General features: G+C 52.4%; 1 protein-coding gene across 1 annotated transcript in view; it reads right to left on the minus strand.

Annotated features, from left to right (window-relative positions):
* LOC119971421 (adhesion G-protein coupled receptor G2-like) overlaps window positions 1–22730 on the minus strand; it is a 271187-nt gene that overhangs the window by 29097 nt on the left and 219360 nt on the right. Inside the window, exons 11-15 of the mRNA XM_038806912.1 lie at window positions 21054–21204; window positions 18606–18743; window positions 5024–5140; window positions 4882–4924; window positions 3836–3942 (exon numbers count right to left, since the gene is read on the minus strand). Coding sequence (XP_038662840.1) covers window positions 3836–3942; window positions 4882–4924; window positions 5024–5140; window positions 18606–18743; window positions 21054–21204 — 556 coding nt within the window. The remainder of the gene's footprint in view (window positions 1–3835; window positions 3943–4881; window positions 4925–5023; window positions 5141–18605; window positions 18744–21053; window positions 21205–22730) is intronic.

The following is a 22730-nucleotide window of genomic DNA, read 5'->3' on the forward strand; positions in this document are numbered from 1 at the left end:
GGACGCAATGGAGAACAGAAGGATGAGCCCATACCCCATACCTTGGCCCGGGAGGAAGGCCGCCCGGTACCGCCGTTCGTCATGCCTGGGCACAGGTGGCAGAGGTGGTCAGCAGAACTGCGGGCGCTCACCGTGCCTGAGCAGAGGACCCTGAACGTGGCTGGCAGCCTCCCCTACCTGCCCCGGGCCCTATGTCCTCCTCATCATTTACCTTCCCCGCATCCTCCTCGTCGGACGAGGCCTGCCCTTCCTCCTCATCCTCGTCCAGCACATCGCACCTCTGCTGCACAATGTTGTGGAGGATGCAGCAGGCCGCCACAATGCCGGCGACCCTCTCAGCATCATATTGGAGGGCCCCTCCAGAGCGGTCCAGGCACCTGAACCACATCTTCAGGAGGCCGAAGCACTGCTCAATCACACCCCGTGATGGCGTGAATGCACCTGTGCGCCGAGCTCTGTGAGATCCCGAACAGGTTCCCACTCGGTGACTGGAAGGACCCCGGTGCGTAGAAGTTCAGGGCAACCGTCACCTTGACTATAACTGGGAGCGGGTGCCCTCCCCCATACCCCCGCAGTGCCAGGTGTGCCATCATCTGGCAGATGTGTCGCACTGTCTCTCTGCTCATCCGGAGTTCCTGACGGCATGTCTGCTTGAACGAGAACAAAGAACAAAGAAAAGTACAGGACAGGAACAGGGCCTTTGGCCCTCCAAGCCCATGCTGACCACGCTGCCCGACTAAACTACAAACTTCTGCACTTCCTGGGTCCGTATCCCTCTAGGCCCATCCTATTCATGTATTTGGCAAGATGCCCCTTAAATGTCACTATCGTGCACATCCTCCCCGTGTCTGCGTGGGTTTCGCCCTCACAACCCAAAAATGTGCAGAGTAGGTGGATTGGCCACGCTAAATTGCCCCTTAATTGGAAAAAATAATTGGATAATCTAAATTTAAATGTCACTATCGTCCCTGCTTCCACCACCTCCTCCGGCAGCGAGTTCCAGGCACCCACTACCCTCTGTGTAAAAAATGTGCCTCTTACACCTCCTCTAACTCTTGCCCCTCGCACCTTAAACCTATGCCCCCTAGTAATTCACCCCTCTACCCTGGGGAAAAGCCTCTGAGTATCCACTCTGTCTATGCCCCTCATAATTTTGTAGACCTCTATCAGGTCTCCCCATCAACCTCCGTCGTTCCAGTGAGAACAAACCAAATTTATTCCACCGCTCCTCATAGCTAATGCCCTCCATACCAGGCAACATCCTGGTAAATCTCTTCTGCACCCTCTTTAAAGCCTCCACATCCTTCTGGTAGTGTGGCAACCAGGGGCAAAATTCTCCGACCCCCAGCAGGGTCGGAGAATCGCCTGGGGCCGCCGAAAATCCCGCCCCCGCTGTGGCAGAGATTCTCCGCCACCTGAGAAGTGGCGGTGGCGGGAATCTCGCCACTCCGATCGGAGAGGCCCCTGCGGTGATTCTCCGGCCCGGATGGGCCAAAGTCCCGCCGCTGGGAGGCCTCTCCCGCCGCCGAGGTTTGAACCACCTCTGGAATGGCAGCATCAGCGGCGCGAGCGGGTCCTGGGGGGGGGGGGGGGGGGGGTGGGGGTGCGGGGGGGGGGGCGAGCGAACCCCGGGGGGGTGCCCCCACGGTGGCCTGGCCCGCGATCGGGGCCCCCCACACAGACACTTGGCCAGTGCCCTGGGTGCACTATTTTCCTCCGCGTCCGCCACGGCCTCCGCCATGGCGGAAGCGGAAGAGAACCCCACATCGCGCATGCGCCGTCAGTGACGTCAGCGGCCAGCGCCGACCGGCGAAAGCCTTTCGGCCAGCCCCGCTGCCGTGGGCGCCGGTTTTTTGCGCCAGTCTTCTGGTGCAAACCGCTCCGCCGCGGGGCTGGCCCCCAAAGGTGGGGAGACCCGACCCCTGAGTGGTTGGCGCTACTCCCCTACGCCGGTACCCTCCGTCACGCCGGGTAGGGGAGAATGCCGCCCCAGAATTGAACATTATACTCCAAATGTGGCATAACTAAGGTTTGATACAGCTGCAACATGACTTGCCAATTCTTATACTCAATGCCCCGACCAATGAAGGCAAGCATGCCATATGCCTTCTTGACTACCTTCTCCACCTGTTTTTCCCCTTTCAGTGACCTGTGGACCTGTACACCTAGATCTCTCTGACTGTCAATACTCTTGAGGGTTCTACCATTCACTGTATATTCCCTACCTGCATTAGACATTCCAAAATGCATTACCTCACATTTGTCCGGATTAAACTCCACCTGCCATTTCTCCGCCCAAGTCTCCAAATGATCTAAATCCTGCTGTATCCTCTGACAGTCCTCATTGCTATCCGCAATCCACCAACCTTTGTGTTGCCTGCAAACTTACTAATCAGACCAGTTACATTTTCCACCAAATCATTTATATATACTATGAACAGCCAAGGTCCCAGCACTGATCCCTGCGGAACACCACTAGTCACAGCCCTCCAATTTGAAAAGCACCCTTCCATTGCTACTCTCTGCCTTCTATGACCTAGCCAGTTCTGTATCCACCTTGCCAGCTCACCCCTGATCCCGTGTGACTTGACCTTTTGTACCAGTCTACCATGAGGGACCTTGTCAAAGGCCTTACTGAAGTCCATATAGACAACATCCACTGCTCTACCTGCATCAATCATCTTTGTGACCTCTTCGAAAAACTCTATCAAGTTAGTGAGACACGACCTCCCCTTCACAAAACCATGCTACCCCTCACTAATACGTCCATTTGCTTCCAAATGGGAGTATCCTGTCTCGAAGAATTCTCTCCAGTAATTTCCCTACCACTGACGTAAAGCTCACCGGCCTGTAGTTCCCTGGATTATCCTTGCTACCCTTCTTAAACAAAGGAACAACATTGGCTATTCTCCAGTCCTCCGGGACATCACCTGAAGACAGTGAGGATCCAAAGATTTTTGTCAAGGCCTCAGCAATTTCCTCTCTAGCCACCTTCAGTATTCTGGGGTAGATCAGGCCCTGGGGACTTATCTACCTTAATATTTTTCAATGGTGGCCCCTCGTCCTCGCGCCTGTCCCCGTTGCCAGGGGTACCATTGGTTGGCACTGCCCCCATTGGGGTCTGCCCTAGGTGTGGCCCTCGGTGGCACCCCGGTGAGTGGAAGCCGGCTGTGCGAGTGTTTGGGGCGGGGGGCGCGCTGTGGTGGGGTGCGGGGGCAGGCGCACCGATACGGCCGGTGTCACTGTGTGGAACCAGGGACTGGGGTGTGTGGTCAGTGGGTGTGCAGCAAGGTGGCCACCGGTAATGGCGGTCGGTGCCTGGGAACCGCCCCAGTCCTGGGGGTGGGGTCCATGGCTCCTCGGCCTGTTTCCTCCTCTCCCGGCCCTGGCAGGGGCCCCCCACCCCAGCTAGCGCGGCCAGTGTCCGGACCAGCAGCCCGCAGTCACTCCACTCCGTGTCCTACTTCCTCTCTCTCTCACTCAGCAGCCACAACGCCAGGTTCATTACTTCTGAGACCACTGGTGAGCCACACCATCGGGAACTCAGCCCATCGGACGTGGTCAATCTCGGAGGCCCAGGAGAATAGGGTATAAGGCCCGCTAATGATATGCCTACTGTACTTTAACCCCGCGCGCCGAGCGACACATTTACACCATTTTGGGGGTGTCGGCACATTCGGATTTGGCGTCAAACCGTGCATACCGTGATTTTGGGGTCAGAGGCTATTCTCCGCCCAATCACGTTTCGCGATTTTGGCATCAGCAGACGGAGAATCCAGCCAAACGTTTCTGAAACGGAGAATCCCACCCAAGTATTTCAACCCATCATTCATACCAGTAACACAGCAAAAGAGGTCAGGTGGTTGCACTTGCAGATGATGTTTGGAAGTTTCATTTCTGTCGAACAACCAACCTCACTCCAGTCACCATGCCTTGTGCTCCCTACAATGAAACATTTTAAAGTCAGATATTGTTCCATTAATCATCTGTTCCAGAACATTTTTCTTGGAAAATATTTTTCTTTAAGCTTCAGCATATTTATATCAAAAATTTGCAAAACACCAGAACACGTGTATCAAAAATGAAAAGCAACAACAGTACCATAAACCCTGATAGCAGAAATACAATCCCAAACAATGAACAATCCCCCCCCCCCCCCCCCCCCCCCCATCCCCCACTAACAGGAAACAGTGACCAGATCTTTAAAATGCATAATAAACGGTTGCCATCTACCATAGAACCCATCGGTCGACCCCCTCGCCGTGAACTTGACCTTCTCGAGGTACAAGAATTCCATCAAACCACCCAGCCATGCTGAGGCCCTGGGTAGCGTCGCCGGCCTCTAGCTCAGCAATATCTGTCACTGGGCCAGCAGCGATTCGAATGCCGTCCACCCCTGTCCTCAACTCCGGCTGGTCCAACACCCCAAATACAGCAACTAATGGGCAGGGTTTTAAGTCGCATTCAAGATTGCCAATATGCTGCTGAAAAAGGACCCCCAAAAACCCACCAGCTTGTGGCAGGACCAGAACATGTGCGTCTGGTGAGTAGGTCCTCCCCAGCACTGCTCACACTTATCCTCAACCCCTTCAAAAAATCAACTTCGCCTGGCCCTGGTGAGGTGCGTCCTAAACACCCCGTTACCTATATCAAGCTCAACCTCGCACAGGATGACATAGTATTCACCCTATGGAGGTACTCACTCCACACCTCCTCCTCCAAAATGGGTCCCAGCTCCTCCTCCCAGTTGGCCTTCACTTGCTCCACCGAAATCTGCTCTTCCCCACGATCCGTCCATATAGTCCGGACTTGCTGCCCTCCTCCAATCCCGCACAAGAAAGTGCCAGAAATAATTTAATATTTTACAAAATATTTTCTTACCTTTTCTGAGATCCCAAAAGACACATTTTCCAAATGATTTAATCTAAAATGAAATTGATTTACATAATAAAGGTCTCTCAATCACTTACTCAGTTTATATTAGACATTTAAATAGTGGAGAATGAGTGATTTCCTTTCTTACCGGCAGGGACACATTCTGAAACACAATGTTCACTGGGTCTTTGAGATTTTCAATCGTGAGATTCCCCACTTTTATCCCAATTACTAGATTGTTTAATATAGTGCTGTTATTTTCATCCTGTAGACACAATACAGAGAGAGCAATTTAAGGACTGAATATTTAAACAAGAGTAAATTTGAATGTAGGATTTGCAGACTTTTTTAAGCAGACACATGGTCCTCGTTGCCATGAAACAAAGGAGAATCAGAAATATCTCTGAACAGTGAGAGTGAGCATTGTTCAACTTCCCACCCAGACAAGACAGAGGCAGCAGAGTTTTGTACAAACATGTTTGGATGCCTGTGCAGCTGTGTCCTCACCAACATGTAATGACTGAAACTGAGTCGTTACATAGCCCTTCGAACACCAATCCATCACATTCCTCCCTCTTCATAGTTCTGAAGAATTATCCAGATTCTAAACATTTACTCTGTTCTCTCTCCACAGACGCTGTTAACATGCTGAGTTCCTCCAGCATTTCCAGCAAGGGCGGCAAAGTGGTTATCACAGCCGCCTCACAGTTCCAGGGTCGCGGGTTCAATTCCAGCCTCGGGTGACTGCCTCTGTGAACTTTGTATGTTCTGCCGTGTCTGTGGGGGTTTCCTCCGTGTGCGACGGTATCCTCCTACAGTCCAATGATCTGCAGGTTAGTGATGCACCATCGATTGCACGTGAGGCGAGTGATTTACCAAAGTCAGGCTTTAATTAACTAGAACACAGCCTGGCGATCGTCTACAGTGGAAAGGGACGATCGTCAGGCTTCTGAGCATTTATACCTCGTTGATAGAGGCGTGGTTAACTCAGCCTCTCGGCCAATCGGTCGAGAGGCACATGACCGACCAGGGCCAATGGTAAGCCGACGTTCTGGCCCAATGGCAGACGAGTATGCAGATCATATCATCACAGTTAGGTAGGGTTACGGGGGATAGGCCAAGGGAGTGGCCTATGCAGGGGATTGGGGCAGAGACGATGTGCCAAATGCCCTCCTTCTGCACTTTAGAAATTCCCCAATCCAACTGTTCCAATCGGAAACTCTTCTTTGTAATAGGAAACTATTTGTCTCAGCTTCTGAATACGGGAAGCAGAAAGGTTGACGTGGTGTGGATCTTGGGACAGCAAAGAGACACTTAACTTGCTGCTACCTGTGTTCCAATTGATTAGGTTAAAATTGGGGAAAGATTTGCAATCCCAATGGATGGTCAGTGTTTCTAACCCGCATATTTACTGTTCCCACGGGACCACAAATTCAACTATTTACTCAGCCAGTTGAAATTGCAATTCCAGAATGTTTCCCAGTGTAATGGAGAATGGATACAGTCAGTGAGGATGCACTGGCCAGTGGTAGAAAAATCTTTAAATGGAACTTCAGTTTGTAAGAAAGATTAATGAAATGAAATGAATGAAAATCGCTTATTGTCACAAATAGGCTTCAAATAAATAACTGTGAGAAGCCCCTAGTCGCCACATTCCAGCGCCAGTTCGGGGAGGCTGGTATGGGAATTGAACCCGCGCTGCTGGCCTTGACCTGCTTTACAAGCCTGCTATTTAGCCCACTGTGCTAAACCAGCCCCAATGTTTGAAAAGTCAAAGCAATGCAAAGGATGAGGGAAACCACATTGAGAGTACGACTTCCATTGTTTGCTTCAGGTTCTGACTTATACTCATATTTACTAACTGCTTTTGAAGTGGACAAATCAGGGGCGGGATTCTCCGCTCCCCAGGCCGGGTGGGAGAATCGCGGGAGGGCCGCTCTGGCACTCCCCGCGATTCTCCCACACCCCCCATCCGGGCCGGAGGATCGCGGGTCGCCATGAAAAACAGCGACCCTCGATTTACCAAGCCGCTCGGAGAATCGAGGGTCACTGTTTTTCATGGCGACCCGCGATTCTCCGGCCCGGATGGGCCGAGCGGCCTGACATTCCTGACTTGTTCACGCCAGCGGCAACCACACCTGGTCGCTGCCGGCGTGACCATCGCGCGAAAGGTAAGTTTGGGCCTGTGGGGGGCGGAGAGGGGATCGAGCACCACGGCCGTGCTCGGGAGGGGACTGGCCCGCGATCGGTGCCCACCGATCGTCGGACCGGCGTCTTTAAGAGATGCACTCTTTCCCCTCCGCCACCCGGCAAGATCAAGCCGCCATGTCTTGCGAGGCAGCGGAGGGGAAGATGGCAACCGCGCATGCGCGTGTTGGAACCGGCCAACCTGCGCATGCGCGGCTGATGTCACGTAGGCGCCGCCGGCCGCGTCATTCTCGGCACGCCGCCTTGACGCCAGCGTCAAGGCCCAGCGGCTGAGTTCCCCGCAATGCCGCTCCTAGCGGGGGGGGGGGGCAGGGAAGAATAGGCAGCGAGGAGCGGCCTCCAACACCGTCGTGAAACACTCCGGGTTTCACGCCGGCGCCAGCCGTTGCGGAGAATCGCGCCCCAGATTCTCCGGCCCTCAGTCATGTTGTTGATGCAGAGATCCAGAAAACAGCTGATTCAGAGATCACTGAACTTGAGATGGGTCGTTTTCTTCTGGATTGTTACTGATTTGATTTCACATCTGGTCAGGCTATTTGATTAACGTTGGAATTTCAGATATTATATTATAGTATTTGGCACAGTAAGGATTAAAAGCCTGGGTTCGAATGCATGATTGCTGCAGTAGTATTTTTAAAGAATCTGGTTTGAAAGGTTTTGGGAGCCAGTGGTGCAATTAATGCATTGTAAAACACTTGGGCAAATACGGTTAGTTTCGATTCAGGGGGTTCCCTGTGGAATCAATTAGATTTCAGCTGGGTAAGATGATGCAATTCCTGGGAGGAGCCAAGTTATCAGGCATTTCCCAGAAAAGAAGTTTATTAGAGTTTTAGATGGAGCTGAGAAGCAGCTTCTGAAGAAATACAGCCAGAGTTTCTGCATGGTTCTGACAGGTTTCAGATCTTTTCTTTAAAGCGGTGTCAAAAGATCTCTCTTTCTCAAAGTAGAGTATCCAGACATCTCTGTGCAGCAGGTACTCCTGAGTGCTAACTGTATCTAACAGTGGATTGAGAGTTGAGATAGTTTTTCTGTTGTTTGAGTGGGAATAAACATAGCAGTTAAGGTTACTTATTCACTGTATTGATCAGCATTATTTAAGGGGTAATTATAAGTTAATTTCTGTGTGATGTTGAAGATATTTTAATACTTCATAATGTTTGTTTTAATATACAATATCCCTATTTCCCATTAAATCACAACTGAGCAAAGTAACAATTTCCTCACACTCTTACAAGATTAAAATAAACTATTGGAGTTTCTGTCCAGTATTCTATCCACTGTTGGGAAATGGTCTGGGATTGTAATAGCTGATATCGGTAGCATTGTGGATAGCACAATTGCTTCACAGCTCCAGAGTCCCAGGTTCGATTCCGGCTTGGGTCACTGTCTGTGCGGAGTCTGCACATCCTCCCCGTGTGTGCGTGGGTTTCCTCCGGGTGCTCCGGTTTCCTCCCATAGTCCAAAGATGTGCAGGTTAGGTGGATTGGCCATGATAAATTGCCCTTAGTGTCCAAAAATTGCCCTTAGTGTTGGGTGGGGTTACTAGGTTATGGGGATAGGGTGGAGGTGTTGACCTTGGGTAGGGTGCTCTTTCCAAGAGCCGGTGCAGACTCGATGGGCCGAATGGTCTCCTTCTGCACTGTAAATTCTATGATAATTCTATGATATCGACCTTAACTAATGTGTGGACTGCAGGACAGGCTTAGCCTCCCCTACCTGCTCTGAAAGTGTATTGTGTGGACATGGGAGCTGTGCTTAGCTGTTTGCTTCGGGCTTCCTTTATGAAGTCCTGACAACTTGCATCATGCTGCATTGGAGCATGTTGTAATGAACAGGTCCATCTCTGCACTAACACAGAAACTGAGCAAAGCAACCAGGAAATGTTGTGTCATTGTACAACGTGATGGCAAGGGTAGCCTTTAAACTGAAGTAAAGCAGAGTCAGAAGGAATAGGATGCAAATTAAATACAGGAAACTTGGCTAGGGGTATTAACAGGTGAACCTACAGAAAAAGTTTGGAGGTGTTCAAATAAATATTTAGTACAATAGAAGACATACAGAAAATTAAGAATGATGAACACATGAAGCACTATGGAATAAGATAACTAATGAAAATAGTTTACAGAAATGTCAAGAACAGTGATAATCTTGTGGACTGGGAGAAATATAGAAATGAACATGGGGACCCTAAGTAAATATCAAACACTGCAATGGGAACTTAAAAATTTGTGAGTAATATGAAAGCTAATGGCAAACATTTTCATGAATCTATTATGAAAAAGACAGTTTTTAAAGAAGATATGGACCCATTAAAGACAGACTCAGGTGATTCATTGTCACAAGGCAATGACAGATATCCAAAATGAGTTCTTTGTATCCATAGTCACAGCAGAGGAAGAGGGTAAAGTACCAGTGATAAACAGGAACCTAAAAAGAAACCCAGGGAGGACGGTAGTGCATATAGTACAAAAAACATGATCGCAATGGAGAAAATAATGCGACTTAGGATAAGTCTCCAGCACCTGATGATTTTGACCACAGAATATATTTTAAAATGTTGGTTAGTGAGTAACAGAAACATTTGTCTTTAGCACATTGCATGAATTTGTAGAAGGTGTTTGACAGGTATCATCATTTTACTAGTTCAAGCCCCACACCAGAGAATTGGTATTTTACCTAACCTGAAACAGGACTGAGGGAGTGCTGCACTGTGAGAGGTGCTATTGTTCAGATGAGATATTAAACCCAGTCTGCTCTCCAGGTGAATGTAAAGTGACATTATTTCAAAGAAGAGCAGAGGAGTTCTCCCCACTATCCTGACCCTTAGCCGTTACCATTAAACACATTATCTGGTCATTATCACATTGCAATTTGCAGGACTTTTCTGTGCACAATTTGACTGCCATGTTTTCCTCGATTTATGAATAGATGAAAATGCGAATTAGGAGCAGAAATGGGCCACTTGGCCCATCGAGAATGTTCCACCATTCAATGAGATCATGGCTGATCAGATTGTAATTACAACTCTACAATCCGAACTAACTCCAATAACCTTTCATTCTTTTGCCTATCAAGAATCTAGCTACTTCTGCCTTAAAACTATTCAAAACTCTGCTTTCAAATATTCAAAACTGCCTTTTGAGGAAGAGATTTCCAAAAACTCACAACCCTCTGAGGAAAAGAAATTCTGCACATCCCTGTTTTCAATCGACGATCCCTTATTTTTAAACTCTGACCCTACTTCCAGGTTCTTCCACAGGAGGAACCATCCTCTACGTATCCAATCTGTTAAGACCCTTCAGGATTGTATCTGTTGCAATCAAGTTGCCTCTTACTCTTCCAGACATCAGTGGATACAAACCCAGCCTGTCCAACCTTTCCGCATAAGGAAACCCGCCTGGAGGCATGGTGGCACGGTGGTTAGCACTGCTGCCTCAAAGCGTTGAGGTCCCAGGTTTGATCCCGGCCTCGGATCACTGTCCATGTGGGGTTTGCACATTCTCTCCGTGTCGATGTGGGTTTCACCTCCACAACCCAAAGATATGCAGGGAATGTGGATTGACATGCTAAATTAACCCTTAATTGGGAAAATTAAAAGAAATAAGATAATCCACCCATTCCAGGTGTTAGTTGAGTAAAAGTTCCAATAGTGACTCACTTCAATAGTAACTCGGGGGCTACACAGAGATTGGAAATGCCCTGAAGACGTGAAACTCTGTGGGGGAAATATAGGGCGAGATTCTTCCAAAACGGGAGAAATCGTAAAGCTGCCGTAAAACCCGGGCGGGTTTTACGGCAGCGCGCCCCTTCCCGACGGGGGACCGATTCTGGTCCCCGGTCGGGGCTAGCAGCCCGACGCCGTAGGCTCCGGCAAGACGGGCTTAACGAAAATCGTTAAGCCCGCTTGCCGGAGTTAGCGCCGGCTGACGCGTCATATGACGTCAGCCGCGCATGCGCAGTTTGGGAGACTCCAACTCGCGCATGCGCAGGTGACGTCATCGCGTTTTTGCGCGAAACCCGCGCATGCGCGGGCCGGGTTGCCCCTCAGCCGCCCCGCGAATGGATACTGCGGGGCGGCGGAAGGACAAGTAGTGCGCGGGTATCGGGCCCGCTGCCCGCGATCGGTGCCCACCGATCGCGGGCCCATGGCACCCTTGGCACGGCCGTGTCGGTGCCATGGTTATTAATAGCGAGTTTGTGACGCCGTTTTTACGAACGGCAAGACCAGGTGTGTTTGCCGTTCGTAAAAACGGCGGAAAGGGCTGGGACTTCGGCCCATCTAACAGCTGAGAATCGCTGCCGGCCGTAAAAAAACGGCGGCAGCGATTCGGGTCGGGACTTCGGCGGGGGGGTGGGAGAATAGCGGGAGGGCGGCAAAAATGTCGGGAAGGCCCTCCCGCTATTCTCCCACCCGTCGTGGGGGGCGGAGAATTTCGCCCATAATTCTTTCTTTCATTCTTAAACTTTATGTGTGCGCCAGCCAAAACACAGCAATCTCAGGTAACTCAGTGACTGAAACCAAAAGCAATCTATCACCCCCTGTTGTCCATTGAGAAGTTGTGTATTGTTTACTGCAATGCACAGCATCCCGGTACCTGTTTTATGGAATGATGTACTGCAACGTGACTGATAGTACTGGTCCTCTGGAGAAGTCCTCAAGTAAAAGGGGCTGGTTTAGCTCACTCAGCTAAATCGCTGGCTTTTAAAGCAGACCAAGCAGGCCAGCAGCACGGTTCGATTCCCGTACCAGCCTCCCCGGACAGGCGCCGGAATGTGGCGACTAGGGGCTTTTCACAGTAACTTCATTGAAGCCTACTCGTGACAATAAGCGATTTTCATTTTTCATTTTCATTTCATTAAAAACATTTGACGACCTGTTCTTGAACACCGATTGTAATTTTGTCCCATGTTCTTCCCTTCCCCCCCCCCCCCCCCCCCCCCCCCCCCCTCCTCCCCGGGTCGCCCTCGCCATCCCGCTCCCAGGCAGACGACAGGTCCATGCGATGCAGTGTCCAGGCCACATGCAGGGACCACCCAGGTGGAGGTGGCACTGTGGCCATGAGTCAGACATTGACTAACGATGTAGAGCCCGGAGCTCATCGCAGATACGGGTTGTCATCATTCTCCATGCCATGCAATAGACCAGCTTCCACTGGCGACCGTGTGAGTTCTGCCCGCTGTGCCGCGGGTGGATTTGTAATGCAGCGATGGTGTGCATGCGGGTGGTTTGTGGTCGGCGGGGTGAGGGTGGTTGGTGGTGGGCGGGGTGCAGGTGGTGGGGTGATGCCATACTGTGCTATCCGTGCCCATGCTCAACGAATCCCCCTCCCCCCCTCCTAGTCTGTGAGCTGTGCGGCTATCAACTCCTCCCGTACCTGCTGGCCCAGCCGGTTTTGGGGGGCAGCCTCCCAGCCCGTCTGTCCCGTACATTTCCCACCCCTCCACATCCTCCTCGTCTGGGAGGCGTGCCATTCATCGTGTTGCTCCCCCTCCCCCTCCTCTGCAGCACATCGCCCCTCTGCTGGGCTATATTGTGCAGGACGCAGCAGATAACAGCGATGCGGCCGACCCTATCCAACGGGTACTGGAGGGTCCCTCCAGAGCGGTCCAGACACCTGAAGGGCATCTTCAGCAGCCCAAGGCACCTCTCGACCACACCACTGGTCGCTGCATGGGCAATGTTGTAGCGGGTCTCCACTTCAGTCCGTGGCCTCCGTATAGGCGTCATTAGCCATGGCCGCAACGGGTAACCCCTGTCGCACAGCAACCAGCCCTGCAGCCGGGCCAATATGAACGAGTCATGCACACTGCCTGGGTATTAGGTGCAGTCGTGCAGGATCTTCATCCGTGTAGCCACCTGGGGTAACCACTGCCCAAACACAAAATGGAAGATTGCAAGGAATGCAGGGAAAATTGGACAGGTTGTAAAAAGCAAGCAGCTTGCAGAGTGCTTGTATATTTGGACTGCTGCAGAAACCAGTTTGGCTGTGGCTGAAACCAGACAACGCTATGAAAAGAAACGGTTAGCATATTAATGAGGCGATACCGGGCGATCCCCAGGCACAAAAGACACAATTTAACACTAATCGATACATTGAATGGAAGGCCAGACTTTTTGGCGCCAAAGAAGCCCAAAACAATAGGTCCCACGAACCGCCCCAGTGATCGAGCAACTGCCCCGCTATTGGGGAATTCAAATCAATCGATTGGGAAGAGACCCAATCGATTACAAGAGTATAGAGGGTCCACCCAGGTGGGCGCAAGACCATGAGAGGAGTATAAAACAGAGACCCTGACCCCAGCTCGCTCTCTCTGCCAGCCTCTCCTTGACCAGCCAGCCCTCCCAGCAGAACACCGTTGCAGCAGAAGAACCTTGTGCAGGAGAGGTCTGGGCAGAAGACGCCAGCAAGTAAGTCACAACGCACGCTACGGGAATAGACACTCCTGACCCCTTTAGACCATAACCACTGGAAGCCTGCGGACCCTGGACAAAGCTAGAAGCCGTTGTTCCCTGATCCGGCAATCCCCTTATCCAGATAAGTATTTGGCCTAGTAGTGGTAGGATTAGCCTAGTCTTATAGTTTATATGCATGATTAGTAGATTACTGTAATATAATAAACGTGTCTTGTTTGAACTTACTAATTGGTGTATGGTTTTTTTGCTTTGAACTTGACCTTGAAACTTGTGGCGGTATCTTAACGATACCTGGCGACTCCAAAGCTAACGAATGAAACAGCCAAATTGAGCGTTAAGCACACTCACCCAGAACGAGCAACATCCGGTGGTCACAGACCACCTGAATGTTCATCACATCGGCCCCCTTCCTATTCATGAACATGGCCCTGTTATCTGCTGGTCACCACATGGCGACGTGTACCCCATCGATTGTCCCCTGTACCATGGGTATCCTGGCCACGGCAGCAAAGCCCGCTGCTCGGGCATCCTGGTGAGCGCAATCCACAGGGAACTGGATGTAGCGGTTCGTAATGTCATGCACGATATCAGTGACTGCACGGATGCACCAGTGCACCGACGCCTGGGAAATGCTGGACAGGTCCCCACTCGGCAACTGGAACGACGCCGTGGCATAAATGTTCAGGACCACTGTAATAATCCACAGGAGGCAGGAGTCCTGTCACCACACCAATATTTATTTCCAATAACTATATACAAGAGCAGCTCCAACAGGGTTGCTGGCATTCCAGTCAACTTAAGACTGAATCACAAAGCCTACACAGGTGCTTATATGGGCCAGCTCAATGAGCTATCATTGAGGGAGCTCATACTCCAATTGGCCAACCAATAATGCCAATTGGAGGTCATTACACCCCCCCCCCCCCCCCCCCCCAAGGTCCAAGGAATTCTTGCCAGCTGGCATTCCTCTGAGCTTCTTCCTGCTCCTCATGTCCGGGTCTGTCACCTCTGTGTCGTCTGCCGGGTCGTTCTCTGACGTGGGCGGGGTGTACCTTATAGGTGCCCGTCTTTTTCTTGACGACCTCCTTGGAAGTTGTTCTTCCTCCTCCTCGGGGAGAAGTGTCGCGGCGGCCTCGTTGAACGTGTCCATCTCCGACTCTGACGACTGGATGACGGGGTCTGGAGAAATTGCTCGGGGCAGGGGTGTGGGTATCTTTTCCGTAGGGCTATCCCAGCTTGAGGCGGTCCTGCTTCGCCTGCCTCCAGGTGTGGTTCTGCTGCCCTTATTTGGTCTAGGTGTTTCTTTAGCGCCTTACCTCCTACCGAAACATCATAGGATATGGGCCCTGTTTGGGACTCTACCGTGCCTTTGACCCACGTTGGTCCATTCCCATAATTCTTGACCAAAACCGGTGCCTCCACCTGGAAATGTCTCTGCTGCCGACTATTATCATGCCCCCTTCGCTGGGCATCCTGTTGTTTCTCCACTTTCCCCGTTAAATTTGGGAAAAGGAGACTCAGCCTCGTTCGCAGCCGCCTTCCCATTAAGAGTTCAGTTGGCGGTATGCCCGTTGTGGAAGGCGGTATGGTCCTGTAATCAAACAGCCAGTGGGAGAGCTTTGTGTCCATTGACGCTGCCGGCTGCTTCTTGAGTCCCGCTTTTAGTGTCTGGACCGCTCTCTCTGCCAGGCCGTTGGACGCTGGATGGTAAGGGGCAGTTTTGATGTGGCAGACTCCGTTTTCTTTTAGGAATTTTCCAAATTCCTCACTTGTGAATGCCGTTCCGTTGTCCGACACCAATACATCCGGAAGTCCATGTGTTGCAAATGAGGCCCTGAGCTTTTCGATTGTCGATGCTGTGCTTGCCGTGTTTACCCGGTGGACGTCCAACCATTTGGAGTGGGCGTCCACTATCACCAAAAACATTGAGCCCATAAAAGGGTCGGCGTGGTCAATATGCAGGCGGGTCCACGGTCTGCCTGGCCATTCCCACGGGTGCAATGGCGCAGCTGGTGGCACTCTTTGCCCCTGTTGGCACTCCTGGCACCGATGTACCAAAGCCGCTATGTCTGTGTCCAAACCTAGCCACCAAACGTAGCTTCGAGCTAGCATCTTCATTTTAGACACCCCTGGCTGTCCGTGATGTAACTCGGTTAAGATTGCCCGACGGCCCTGAGCTGGGACTATTACCCGGGCTCCCCATAATAGGATACCGTCTTCAACGGTTATTTGGTCCCTTCTGCTCCAGTATGGGTCCAACTGGGGCTCCACCGGTCTTTCCAGTTCCCCTAATAGCAGTAAATGCTTCATCTTGGCTAAAACTGGGTCTTTTTGCGTCCACAACCGAATGTGTTGTGCATCCACTGGTAGGGTGTCCAGAAAATTTAGAGTCATTACTGTCTCCTCTACTTTCGGTATTAGCGGCGGGGTGTCAGGGAGGGGAAGTGTGCTCAAAGCATCTGCATTTGCTACTCGCGTTCCCGGTCTGTGCTCCAGAATGTATCTATACGCCACCAGTAGCAACGCCCAGCGTTGGATTTTAGCTGATGCGATCGGGGGTATTGACTTGTCTTCTTTTAATGACCCTAATAACGGCTTATGGTCCGTCACTATGGTGAATTTCTGCCTGTACAGATACTAGTGAAAATTTTCTACTGCAAATATCACCGCCAGTCCTTCCTTCTCGATTTGGGCGTACTTCCTCTCAGCCATCGCCAAGGTCCTCGAAGCATAGGCTATTGGCTGCTCTTCCCCATTCCTTCCTCTATGGGCTAAGACGGCTCCTACCCCGTAAGGGGATGCGTCACAAGTGACCACCAACTCCTTTCTTGGGTCATAAAGCTCTAGGACATTTTCGGATGACAGCTGTTCCTTAATGTCCCTAAATGCTCGGTTTTGGCGGGCAGACCATTTCCATTCCCGATCCCCTCCCTGACACCCCTGATCCCCTCCCCGACACCCCCGATCCCCTACCCGACACCCCCGATCCCCTCCCCGACACCCCCGATCCCCTCCCCAACACCCCCGTCCCCGACACCCCCGATCCCCTCCCCGACACACCCGATCCACTCTCTGACACCCCCGATCCCCTCCCCGACTCCCCGATCCCCTCCCCGACACCCCTGTTCCCCTCCTCGACAACCCCGATCCCCTCCCCGACTCATCCGATCCCCTCCCCGACACCCCCGATCCACTCCCCGACACCCCGATCCCCTCCCTGACAGCCCCGATCCGCTCCCCGACACCCCCTCCTCAACACCCCCGATCCCCTCCTCGACACCCCCGATCCCCTCCCCGACTCACCCGATCCCCTCCCCGACACCCCCGATCCCCTCCCCGACACACCCGATCCCCTCCCCGACAACCCCGATCCCCTCTCCGACACCACCCTCCCCGACTCCCCCGATCCCCTCCCCGACACCCCCGATCCCCTCCCCGACACCCCCTCCCCGACACACCCCGCCCCGACTCCCCCGATTCCCTCTCCGACACCCCCCTCCCCGACAGCCCTGATCCCCTCTCCGACACCCCCCTCCCCTAATCCCCCGATCCCCTCCCCGTCACCCCCTATCCCCTCCCCGACACCCCCGATCCCCTCCTGACTCCCCCCCGATCCCCTCCCCAACACCCCCGATCCCCTCCCCAACACCCCCGATCCCCTCTCCGACACCCCCGATCCCCTCCCCAACTCCCTCGATCCCCTCCCCGACCCCACTGATCCCCTCCCCGACTCCCCCGATCCCCTCCCTGACCCCCCTGATCCCCTCGCCGACTCTCCCGATCCCCTCCCCGACACCCCCGTCCCCGACTCTCCCGATCCCCTTATCGACTCGCCCTATCCCCTCCGCGACTCCCCCGACACCCCCCTCCCTGACACCCCCGATCCCCTCCCTGACTTTCCCCCGATCCCCTCCCCGACCCCCTCCCCGGCATCCCCCCCGATCCCCTCATCGACTCCCCCTATCCCCTCTGCGACTCCCCCTATCCCCTCCCCGGCTCCCTCATCCCCCCCAACACCCCCAATCCCCTCCCTGACTCCCCCATCCCCTCCCCAACTCCCCCTATCCCCTCCCCGACACCCCCGATCCCCTCCTGACTCCCCCCCCGATCCCCTCCCCAACCCCCTCCCCGGCACCCCCCCCGATCCCCTCCCCGACACCCCCATCCCCTCCCCAACACCCCCAATCCCCTCACTGACACCCCCGAGCCCCTCCCCGACACCCCCGATCCCCTCCCCGACACCCCCGATCCCCTCCCCGACACCCCCCTCCCCGACACCCCCGATCCCCTCCCTGACACCCCCCTCCCTGACACACCCGATCCCCTCCCTGACACCCCCGATCCCCTCCCCGACACCTCCGATCCCCTCCCCGACACCCTGATCCCCTCCCCGACAACCCTGATTCCCTCCCCGGCACTCACCAAACCCTCCTCCCCGTCCCCGGCACCAACCCAGACACCAGCATGCACCACCGGCCCTGGGGGGCATCCGCAACTCACACTCCCCCCCCCCCCCCCCCCAGCCATGACCGTGCTGTCTCTTCTGTGCCGGCCGCCCCACGCCGACTCCTACCTCCTCCTTCGTCGGCGTCAGCCAGCATGACTGACTGACGCTGTTAAAAAGCTACCTGCGGTCACATCGGCGGGACTTCTGCCCATCCAGGCCAGAGATTTGCAGCAGGCCCAGGGACCAGCATGTCACGCCGATTCTCGCGATTCTGAGAGACACGCGGCCCAATTCCCATCGGCGGGCTTTTTCGCCGGTCAGAGTATCGAGGTGATGGCATCGGAGCGGCGTGGCAGGATTCGCACCTCCCCCTGGGGATTCTTCGACCCAGCGTGGGATCGGAGAATCCTGGCCCACGTGTACTCGAACAGGCGCCGGAGTGTAGTGACGAGGGGATTTTCACAGTAACTTCATTGGAGTGTTAATGTAAGCCGACTTGTGACAATAAAGATTATTATTATTATAATTAAATTGCTCAATAAGCAGCAAGTGAAATCCTTATTGACATAGTTTTCAAGATTGTTACATATTTTTACTGCTGTTTAACAAAATCCAACATCTCATCACACACTTTAAGAAGAGCAGTTGTGATTATGTTACCTGGAACAGTTGTGTATTCTTGAATACAAGGAAAATGATTCGAAGTGCAGTAGTATTATAGTTGTTGATGTTAACATTGTCCAGGATAGTTGATGGCAAATTGATCTCAATCCGTAGGCTAGAGGTAGAGATATTCTCCTGTGTTTTATATTCAAGAACAAAAAAAGTATATCATTTGGTTATTTGATAACAATTTGCAATGATATTTCTCTTCTTACATTCAGGAGCCACATGTTCAAAGAGTCTGAGTGGATGAGAAACCACAAGATTCTAGGTTCATATCCCACTCCAGGGTTTGAGCACAAAAACCAAGGCTGACATTCCAGTGCAGTACCGAGGGAATGTTTCACTATCGGAGGGTCAGTCCTGAGGGAATGTTTCATTATCGGAGGGTCAGTACTGAGGGGATGATTCACTATCGGAGGGTCAGTCCTGAGGGAATGTTTCACTATCGGAGGGTCAGTACTGTGGGAATGTTTCACTATCGGAGGGTCAGTATTGAGGGAATGTTTCACTATCGGAGGGTCAGTACTGAGGAAATGTTTCACTATCGGAGGGTCAGTACTGAGGGAATGTTTCACTATCGGAGGGTCAGTACTGAGGGAATGTTTCACTATCGGAGGGTCAGTACTGAGGAAATGTTTCAGTATCGGAGGGTCAGTACTGAGGGAATGTTTCACTATCGGAGGGTCAGTCCTGAGGGAATGTTTCACTATCGGAGGGTCAGTACTGAGGGAATGTTTCACTATCGGAGGGTCAGTCCTGAGGGAATGTTTCACTATCGGAGGGTCAGTATTGAGGGAATGTTTCAGTATCGGAGGGTCAGTACTGAGGGAATGTTTCACTATCGGAGGGTCAGTATTGAGGGAATGTTTCACTATCGGAGGGTCAGTACTGAGGCAGCACGGTAGCATGGTGGTTAGCATAAAAGCTTCACAGCTCCAGGGTCCCAGGTTCGATTCCCGGCTGGGTCACTGTCTGCGGAGTCTGCACGTCCTCCCCGAGTGTGCGTGGGTTTCCTCCGGGTGCTCCGGTTTCCTCCCATAGTCCAAAGATGTGCGGGTTAGGTGGATTGGCTATGCTAAATTGCCCTTAGTGTCCTAAAAAATAAGGTTAGTGGGGGGGGGGGGGGGGGGATTGTTGGGTTACTGGTATAGGGTGGATACGTTGACTTGAGTAGGGTGATCAATGATCGGCACAACATCGAGGGTCGAAGGGCCTGTTCTGTGCTGTACTGTTCTGAGTTCTAAGTTCACTATCGGAGGGTCAGTACTGAGGGAATGTTTCAGTGTCGGAGGTGCCGTCTTTCAGAAAAGCTATGAAACCGATACCCATCTGCTTGCTTGGGTCTACGTAAAACATCCCATGGCATATTTTGAAGAAGACCAGGGGAGTTAATCCTGGTGCCCTGGCCAATAGTTACCCTGCAGTCAACATCACAAAAAAGATGATCTGGTCATTATCACATTGCTCTTTGTGGGGTTTGCTGTGAACTAATTGGCTTCCTTCTTTCCGATATTACAAAATGCCGACATCTGAAAAAGTATTTCGCTGACTCTAAAGTACTTTGTGACATTCGGGGGTGGTGCAAATTTTTCTATTTTGTTTTAAAAGTGGTTATATTTAGTGGACAATCTGAACACTTACTGTGTGGGTATTTTGAACAGCCCTCACAGCAACCAGCGTTTCAAAATGTGTGCCGGAACTTTCCCGTCCTGTCTGCAGCGGAACCGGAAATTCCTGCCCAAAGACAATGGATGTTTAGCTGCCTCTCCCAATTTCCCATCCTGTCTGCGATGGGTCCCACTTGGCTCAGATAAATGATCAAGGTCGTCAGTGAAGTGAGAGTGGAAGCAGTAAATGAAATCCCAGTCACAAGAATAGAAGTATAATCGTGATCATTCCTCGGTCATTTGAATTTACTGCTGGAATGCTGCTCTGCTAGAAATAGGGTTCATGTTTCAAGTGTTATCGGAGATAACTTCAAAGGACCATAGATTCATAAAATCCCTACAGTGCATAAGCATGCCATTTGGCCCATTCAGTCTGCACTGACCCTCTGAAAGAGCATTCTACCTCCATCCTATCCCCATAATTCCAATTGATCATGGTCAATGCACCTAACCTGGACATCATTGGATTGTGAGAGGAAAGTGAAGCACCCGGATGAAACCACAGACATGGGGAGAACTTGCAAACTCCACACAATCACCCAAGGCTGGATTCGAACCCTAGTGCTGTGAGGCAGCTGGTCAGTGCCAGTGGTGGTGGTGAACACGAACCAAGTGAGCATTACTCATTCAAAATGAGAGCAATAATGAAAGGAAACTGCAGGACTGCAAAGAGTGATGGCCACATGGCCATACAGATACGCCTGACACCAGAACTCAAACTGGGACACACTCTCCACAGTTGCAACTGGATCACAAGAATTCCAAACACACACACCGTATCCGAATTAGGAAACTGGATTCCTGTGAAATTTTTAGGATTTATTTTTTTCACGTAAAATGTTATATTTTCTGTTTCAGCAACTTGCGTTTCTCCTTCACAATCTCCATTCGTGAATCTATTTTCCAGAATTGAACTGATTGATGCTCTGTAAAAGATTGAGAAAGAAAGAATTTCACTGCCATAGAAATATTCAACAACAGAGGGCAAGGGTTAAGATGGCTGAATCAGGACTAATCATTTTACACGGTGTTGCCCTGAGACCGACAATGTGCCCAAGCTGCCCAACATGTAGTGGCTGGGGAAGGCCTTTTCTGGGGAGAGAGTTAAAGGCGTGAACAAGGTTCATTAGATTTTTTAATGAAAATGTGGCAGCTTCCCCACGATACAGCTGGGATTTGGTGCTCCGTTGGAATGGATGCTAAATGTGAAGCTGTGTTTCTGATTAAAATACATTCTCATACTGACTGCTGGTGACTTCGGATCACAGTCAAAGATGGTGGCACGTTTTCATCACTACAATGTCTACATTCCATAACCATTGAAATGGAGACAACCTACCTGCAAAGCCACACCTGGAACAATGTACTTGAAAGAATATGAATGGACACCATCTCATAGCCGTTAACAAATTTGGAGACAACTCACTGTTCATAATCACCTCGTAAGATGTCTTACAATACCAGGTTAAAGTCCAACATGTTTGTTTCAAATTACTAGCTTTTGGAGCACTGCTCCTTCCTCAGGTGAATGAAGAGGTATGGGGCGGGATTCTCCGACCCCACGCAGGGTCGGAGAATCGGCGGGCAGCGGCGTTATTTCCGCTCCCGCAGGGTTTTTAAATCTCCCACCGGCCAAAAACCGGCGTTGTGCAAATCCCGCCGGCAGCCTCTGAAAACAGCTGGCGCCGGCGGGATTTCATTTTTTTTTTAGTGTCCACAAATCTCCGGCCCAGATGGGCCGAAGTCCCGCCGACGTGGCCACGGGTCACGTCGGCGAAAATCAAAGTTGCTTAAAAACGGCGTCAACCATTGATGATGGTTGACGCCGTTCAGTGACGGGGGGCGAATACGCGTGGGGTGGGTAGCGGCATTGGAGCGCGGTGGGGAGCGCGGTGGAGGGCACGGTAGAGGAGGCATTGGAGGCATTGGAGCGCGGTGGGGAGCGGTGGGGAGCGGTGGGGGGCACGGTAGAGGAGGCATTGGAGCGCGGTGGGGAGCGGTGGGGGGGCGGTGGGGGGAGCGGTGGGGGGGCGGTGGGGGGGCGGTGGGGAGCGGCGGGGGGGGCGGTGGGGGGCACGGTAGAGGAGGCATTGGAGGCATTGGAGCACGGTGGGGAGCGGTGGGGGGCACGGTAGAGGAGGCATTGGAGCGCGGTGGGGGGAGCGGTGGGGGGCACGGTAGAGGAGGCATTGGAGGCATTGGAGCGCGGTGGGGAGCGGTGGGGGGCACGGTAGAGGAGGCATTGGAGCGCGGTGGGGGGAGCGGTGGGGGGCACGGTAGAGGAGGCATTGGAGCGCGGTGGGGAGCGCGGTGGGGAGCGGTAGGGGGCACGGTAGAGGAGGCATTGGAGCGCGGTGGGGAGCGGTGGGGGTGGCGGTGGGGGGCACGGTAGAGGAGGCATTGGAGCGCGGTGGGGAGCGGTGGGGGGCACGGTAGAGGAGGCATTGGAGCG

The sequence above is a fragment of the Scyliorhinus canicula genome, chromosome 9, assembly GCF_902713615.1.
Source record: "Scyliorhinus canicula chromosome 9, sScyCan1.1, whole genome shotgun sequence".
NCBI classification, from domain to species: domain Eukaryota; kingdom Metazoa; phylum Chordata; class Chondrichthyes; order Carcharhiniformes; family Scyliorhinidae; genus Scyliorhinus; species Scyliorhinus canicula.